At 34.0% G+C, this 8,059-nt stretch overlaps 1 protein-coding gene across 1 annotated transcript in view; it reads left to right on the top strand.

Annotated features, from left to right (window-relative positions):
* LOC109829599 (clathrin interactor EPSIN 1-like) overlaps nt 6,834-8,059 on the top strand; it is a 1,771-nt gene continuing 545 nt past the window's right edge. The window contains exons 1-4 of the mRNA XM_020396663.1: nt 6,834-7,249; nt 7,343-7,465; nt 7,530-7,691; nt 7,771-8,058. Of these exons, the coding sequence (XP_020252252.1) occupies nt 7,131-7,249; nt 7,343-7,465; nt 7,530-7,691; nt 7,771-8,058 (692 nt within the window). The 5' untranslated portion in view covers nt 6,834-7,130. The remainder of the gene's footprint in view (nt 7,250-7,342; nt 7,466-7,529; nt 7,692-7,770; nt 8,059) is intronic.

Below are 8,059 nucleotides of genomic sequence, written 5' to 3'. Positions count from 1 at the left end.
AGAGAGGGAGGGAGGGAGGGAGGAGGCATTATTTGAATATACTCTCATGATTTTGGCCTCCACCTCAAGCCACCATCATTACCCTTTGCGTTTGCAATCATCTCTTCACCAATTCGATTACTCTGGTCTCCTCTCTGACCACTTCATTCCTTTTGCTAATTCTGCATGCCTAATTATGCATCCCCATTTCCTAATAATTATATGCAATTAATAAAAAGGAACATGTGATGTGGGTCTCTCTTGTCCAAGTTTTTCCAAGGGCACCGATCCCACGTATCTCTGATTCTCTATTTATCATGTTGACTCCCCCTACTTAATTATGAGTAATTAACAGGGAAGGAAAGCAAGCATTGATGATTACAAAGGGGGTCTATGAATCTTACCTTGCTTCTTGTGATAATATTGATGGGTCCTCATATTTCTTTTTGTGATTGTATACTAATTAATGGCTGTTGAGCGCTACGGAAGCCAAACAACCAAACCAACGTGCTACGAGAAATCAAATCAAATGAACGCCGAGAGAATGCCAAACGAACCAAATCAATGCCACAAACACAAACTACCAATTTTAACGTTGTTCGGCAAGTTGCCTACGTCCAAGGGGCAAGAAGGGGATAGGGTTTTTCACTAATAGAGAAGAAGAGTACAAACTGAGATTACAAATCACTCAAACTCACCAATTAATCTCACCAACAAATCTCCAATTCTCTCCAAACAAAACCCTAACCAATAGTTCAGAAAATACTTTTTTTCTGTGTTCCAAATATCCCCAATTTTCTTCTCAATTCTCTCTTCCAATTGTTCCATATATATAAAAATCCTAAAATCATAAACATACTAGAAATTCTAAAACAAAAAACAAAACAGATTATGAATCCTAGCTAATAACTTGTTACCAAAACAGATTTGGAATCATGTTACCAAAACAGATTAGGAATCCCAATAACCTGTTATCAAAACAGATTTGGAAACATATTAGGAACCTGCTATCCAACAATGACATCCTTGAATTTAAGATAATTAAGCACATAACAAGGAGGAGTAATACACAACAGAGCAGCGTTGATCGATGTTAGTTTGCCAAGTGGCCAGTGTCCTCAGTTTATGTGATATTTAACGTTTTAATAATACAATTGGAGTGTATTTAGCATGGGATTCGTCTTAGTTTCTTAGCGAGTAGTTTAAGTTGTGCATACAATCATGAGCGCATGTGATTAAGAAATCATGAGCGCATATGTGATTAAGAAATCAGCATTCTCTAGTCAAATTGGGGTCTTCATTTTCAATTTATATCAGTACAACAGATAATTTTTGCAAATCGCAATCATTCATTTACATTTGCTAGTTTAAACAGGATATGAATCCTTTTTTTGCCCTTTACTTCAAGGGGAAAGGCGAAAAAAATAAAAACGAAGCTTGAAGAAACTCATTGCGTATTACATAAAGAGAGGACGATAACATTGAGATTAAAAAGTGTTGGGGGACTGCAACACGTACGTGAACAAGAGTTCATGTTTATTTTATAGAATGTCACTTATATACACACACCAAACTTTTTATCTCTTCGTTATGTTTTGAGATTTGTGCTACACATCAATAATGTTATCTTTGATATTTGTGCCTTCATTTGTATCACATGCTAACACAAATCTCAATGCAAAATCAATAAACAAAAAAGTTGGTGGACAAAGAACTTCTATCCACTTAAGTTTAGGGGATGTTTGGTTGTTGTTGGTAAAGTTGTGTATTTATGACACAACTTGGAAAGTTGTTGTCCACCTCATCATTTTCACTTTTACACTTTTCTTTGTTTGTTTTTTATTCCATTGGAATCATAAAACACTTGTTTGGTTTGCAAAATAAAACTTTAATTGTTTGTTTGGAAAGTGTAAAAAGTGGTCCCTACTCAAGTGATCATATTGGTTGAAATTACTTTTTCCTGACTTCAATGTCAGCGTTCTCCTAAAATCATGTCTTTTTTTTATGAAATCACTTTACAAGCCACATCAGCATATGAAACCACTTTACACTATTTTCACAATTACAAACAAATAATTGAAAATGATGAAAGCTGACATTGGGACCCACTTTTTTACACTTTCCATCATTTTACATGGTAAAAACATACAACCAAACGGGCCCTTATAGGAGCTTTACTCTATATAGATGATCTTATGTCAACTTAATTGGATAGGAAACATTGTCCACCAAATTTTTTATCAACTCATCTTGTCTTTAGATTTATGCCATCAAGAGATGCACAAATCTCAAAATACTCTTTCGTATCTTTCACGGATCCCAATGCAACATCAATAGATAAAAAAGATGGTGGATGACTATCTCCTATCCACTTAAGTATACATAAGATATATATACTCAACCTGAAACTTATTCATTTCCAATTAATTAGCTTCATTGTTAACAAGCTAACTAAGTTGTTCTAACTATAAGCATGGACCTTGCAATCTTTGGCACCTTTTCGATTAAAAAGAGACAAATATTTTATCTTTGGTTGTAACTCAAATCTGCTTCTTCCCCCCTCCTTTTAGCTAGTCATTTATCTTTAGTTCGACTAAACGTGGGGCTAATTTTTTTTGTCTCATTGGGCCTACTATGAGGCCTATGGACGTGGATAACAGCCCATATGAAGTTAATCAGGACCGTGCTCTTGTTATTGAGCACTTGATAGCAACACCCTATTACTATAATTATATGATGATTGAGAAAAGGAATATAGTATGCATCAAAGATTAGAGTGGTACTAGGGGCACACCACAAACCACACCTCCAACCACACCCCCTCTCTCATTCGCTACAGTACTCCGGGCCCCACATGAGTTTTTAAATTTTAAAAACTCATGTGGGGCCCGGAGTACTGTAGCGAATGAGAGAGGGGGTGTGGTTGGAGATGTGGTTTGGAGTGTGCCTCTAGCATTATTTCAAAGATTATTAAGGTGCCAGTGATTATGATTTAGAGTTACAAAAAGTTTCAAGGTTCAATTTTGTAACTAAAAGAAATCAATGATGCATCACAAATTATAGCCATCAGAACCCAGTTTAATGGATGAGATTCTATCACGAGAAGACCAGCATCTTCCAATTAGATTTTAAGTGAAATTGTGGTTATTATCCCTGTGGTGGTTATACCTGTTGTGATAGCTTCCTTTGATATTTTATTTCAGTAATCCAGAGCAAAAAAATTTGACACTTCAAATTTTGAATCCAATAACTGAAGTTTAGAAGGGTGTGATCTACTTACTGACAAAAACTTGCACTGAGACCTGCCAGTTACAAAGATTGAATCCAATAACTAGATGTTAGAAAATATTATTCACTTACTGACAGAACTTGAACTGAGACGCTACAGTTATCTTACTTAGAGTAAAAGCAATATCTAACTGACCAACCGATTTCTTATGAAAGCTTTTTAAAATGGCATATAGACTATGACCAATATTTACCTAAAAGATAAAATTGGGCTAATTTATTAACATTAGTATTTGAATATTAACAATTGACACATTTCTATTCTACAACATTGTCGTTGGGACATTGAACATTTGTGGGTGGACATCAATCACGCTAACATAAAAGGTACTTAATGTATGTCATTTTTACATGCATGCACCTAATCATGTTTTGAGGTCATCTATACATATATTGCATATAGACTATGCATATTCAGTTTACGTGTTAAAACTGAATAATTTATGTTATAATGACAATAGCGATACAATTTCATTCTTGATTACAAGTTTCACCAATAGTACATACACAAGATGAAATTCTTTTGTCTATAAAATAAATATGATATATACTTTATACACAGTCTAGATGCAGACAATATGTATCATCCATATTTACAACACGATGTATATTTCAACAACTATAGAAAGTAAATTTCAAGAGGGGCACTGATATATACATGACACTATATTCCTATTTTCTCTGACTTGAATTATTATTAATTGATGGGAATTAATTAATCATTTATCAAATATAACTCTTGAGAGTAATTGAGTATAATAAAAAGTTTCAATCAAGCTCTACCCACATTTGACAAATAGTAAGGGCGTCTATCCGTAAGAATAGAACTGCAATGGACTATCCCTATATCAATATAATACAGGGTGCCTTTCTATTATTACGCCTTAATTATTTTATTTTAATTAAATTATGTGCAAATTCACACCTCTATATGTACGTAATGTAATTTTTTAATGTATAATATTCCATCTAAACTATAAGATATTTAAAATTTAGATAACAAATAAACATGTCAACTAAATTAGATAATCCATTAATTGCTTGAAAGATTTATTGACTTCAACGTCAAAAGCTTCCTTTTTTCCATTTCTTTACCTTAACCTTCTAAAAAGGACAAATAGAATAAAATTTTTGGCCACCAACAGATAAACAACCATCAGATACTGCTTTTATTTATTCCTGGACGCAAGCCTCAAATTAACCTGAATAATCATGAATGCAGATGACCGTGTACTTCACATACTACAGATCTATCCTCATTTAAAGAGATCTATGTGTAATGTATTCATGTGACTACACCAGTAGCCATCAATATTTTAATTCAAATTAGAATAATACATTATAGAAAAATATAAACAACCTAACCTTAGGTTGTTTTGACAAACAATATTATATTAAAAATTATGGACAATAACAATGAACGAAAGGGACAAGTTCACAAATAACTATTAATAAATTGCATATGAATTTTAACTTAAAAGAAAATTTGTAAATATAAAGACTTAGTTTCTTTTGTAGAAACAACAAGAAAAATGGAAGATGAAAAAAAATAGATAATAACAAGATCAATTTAAGTTACTTTACTTTTCTAAAACAACCCTCCCTTAAGATACAAAATAAATTGACCTCTTGAATAATAATTGGCTGCAAAATTTTGACAGTGCCAAAACTTTGTAAAGGGATATTCTGCTGATTTAGTAATATATTAAATATTAGATTCTTATTGACAGTGCCAAAACTTTGTAAAGGGATATTCTGCTGATTTAGTAATATATTAAATATTAGATTCTTAAACTGGGCAAAATAAAGGTTTGACCATATATTCTTTAGAGGAAGAATGTATAAGCATCAGATGCCAATATTTTTGGTAACATATATTTTAATATAATTTATGATTTTTAATTTTAAGTATATAATAATAGAATCAAATGTATTAAAACTTAGAGATACACAAATTTAAAATACAATGCTAGAAAAAATAAGTTGCCGTGCTTTGCACGGGGTACATACTAGTTACTATAATTATATGATGATTGAGAAAAGGAATATAGTATGCATCAAAGATTATTAAGGTGCCAGTGATTATGATTTAGAGTTACAAAAAGTTTCAAGGTTCAATTTTGTAACTAAAAGAAATCAATGATGCATTACAAATTATAGCCATCAAAACCCAGTTTAATGGATGAGATTCTATCACGAGAAGACCAGCATCTTCCAATTATATTATGACTTCTGTTAATTATAAAATAAAAAAAATAAAAAAAATACAGTTATAATAAGTAAATAAAGAAGGAAGAAAAACAAAATGAAAGGAAAAAGACAGAAAACAAAAGAAAACCACCACATGGCAACAGATCCGGGGCCTAACATTCACTCCAATAGCCCAGTGTTAAAATGACGTTAATTAAAGATGAAAACAATTACTCAATTGAGGACTTTTGCATGAAAACCTCTACAAAAAATGATGTTTTACACTACTGATCCTTTGTAGTTGAAATTTTGCGTATATCATCTATAGCATTTGCGTTTGTTATACATAGGCAACAAATTTTTTGCTCAGGGGCTCCTAAATTAATCATGGTTTGAGAAAACCTTAATTTGGTCATCATACAAATCATGATTTTGATATTTTTTTGTGATTGAAGGTCAATCCATATATATAAAAGCTATGTTTTGAAACACGACATGATTAGGTGAGCCTGTGAACATGAATTCTCTGTATGATGTTGTGTGGAGTATTAGAATTTTAGTGTGATAAAAAGTTTCATCATTTTCCTTTCTCCTATTACTGTTTTTTTAAGTTTGTTTCATCATTCTGATAGGAGTTGTACCTATGTGTTTGTCCTCTTCCACAAATATATTTAGTTTGTAAAACCCACTGAAGTTTAGGCAATTTGCTCAAAATAATCACGGAACTTTAGAAATTAGATAAGATCTTTATAAGCTTTAGGGAGTATATGATACCTGGCCTCAAAGGCTGGAGATGTAAAAAAAAATTACCAACTTGACTTTCACAAAACAACTAAACTCTTGAACTGAATTTACCTCATAGTTCAACCGAGAACATTTTGAAAGTTCTGGGAAGTTCTGCAAAACTTTTTAAAGTTTAAAAGGCTTTCTCAAACTTTTACGATGTGTTGGACAACCCTTTAAAACCATGTCAAGAATAAACCTAGCCCTATTTTTTTAATTTTTATTTTAATTATCTTTTAGTGAGAAAAAAAGAAACTAGGTCCGTAATTGCGCCATTTTCCTAGGCCAAAGTTCGGCCTCTAAAACCAATTCTAGTTTGGACCATAACTCTCTCCGTCCACATGGGCAAGGACTGATCCTTTCCTAGTTTTAGACGGATCACCAAACACACCCTTAAAGCCCGTGGTTGTTTTGTGCAAATCATCCTAAAGTATAGGGAGAGTTTGTGAAATCTACTCTAGTTTCAATGTAATCGGAGGGCTTATATGAAAATAAGGCAATAAAGATAGTTCCGACATCACGCATCGTGCCCGTAGGCAACGGCTACATGCCCAAATTTAAAAATTCAAAATCAACCTTCACATTTTGACTCGGTCCTTCAAAGCCAAACAAATGCCACCCAAAATCTTCTCTTTCTTAATAAAAGTCTCTCTCTCTCTCTCTCTCTCTCTCCTATCGTTCTCATAGATCACCAATATGCACGAACCCAAATTCAAAAATTCACGTTGAATTCGGTGGTGTTATCCATTTACATCACCTCCTTGGTGGAGTTGTTGTTGATTTGTCTCTTCTCTTGTGCTTACGTTCCCTTGAAAACTCCAGTCAAAAGGAGGAGGAAGAAGAAGAAAGGGTCGATATTTACAAAAACCCCCCATCTTTGAATTTTCGCCATGTCGACCGCAATGGGGACTCCCTTCTTCCATGAGTTGAAGAAGCAAGCCTCTTTTTTCTTCAGAGAGAAGATCAAGACGGCGAGGCTGGCTCTGACCGACGTCACGCCTGCAGAATTGTAAGTTGGTCTCGATCTCCCTCTTGATCCTGAATACTGTTGTTCGATTTTCTTTTATTTTTTTCTGGTTTGATTTGGGTTTTTTTTTTTTAGATTGACAGAAGAGGCGACGAACGGGAATCCATGGGCGCCAGATGCGAGGACTATGGCATTTATATCGAGGGCAGCCTTTGAGATTGATGACTACTGGAGAATCACCGAGATTCTGCATAAAAGGTCATTTATTTGTGATTAATCTGTGCGACCGGGAGCTGGATCTGATAATATTCTTGCTGAACAGGTTGTCAAAATTCGATAGGAAGTATTGGAGAGAGCCTTACCAGGCACTTGTGATCCTCGAGCATCTGATGACTCATGGACCCGAAAGCACTGCAGAGGAGTTTCAATGCGATAGAGAAGTTATCGAGGAAATGGGAAGTTTTCAGTATATTGATGAAAGAGGGTGAGGATTCTAATTTTGGCTCCTGACGAGACTGTTTTCGATATATAGTTAGTTTCTGTGGAACTTTTCCTATCTGCAGGTTTAATTGGGGATTGACTGTAAGAAAGAAATCAGAGAGGGTACTGAAATTGCTAGAGAAAGGGCCACTGCTTAAAGAAGAGAGGGACAGGGCTCGCAAAGTTGCTCGAGGCATTGAAGGATTTGGGAGTTTTAGTCATAGATGGGTGTCTGATAAAAGTGGGATCGAAAAGGGCTCAGATTTGTTCAGGAAGTGGAATTCCCATTATGAAGCTGACGCTGACGAAGAGCAAGATGACGAGGTTGAAGATATTAATAAGAACAAAATACAAGAGAAGGGTATTTCACAA

This window comes from Asparagus officinalis, chromosome 2 (assembly GCF_001876935.1).
Source record: "Asparagus officinalis chromosome 2, Aspof.V1, whole genome shotgun sequence".
Taxonomy (NCBI): domain Eukaryota; kingdom Viridiplantae; phylum Streptophyta; class Magnoliopsida; order Asparagales; family Asparagaceae; genus Asparagus; species Asparagus officinalis.
The sequence above is the reverse complement of the archived record's forward strand: the minus strand, read 5'-3'. Positions and strand labels throughout refer to the sequence as shown.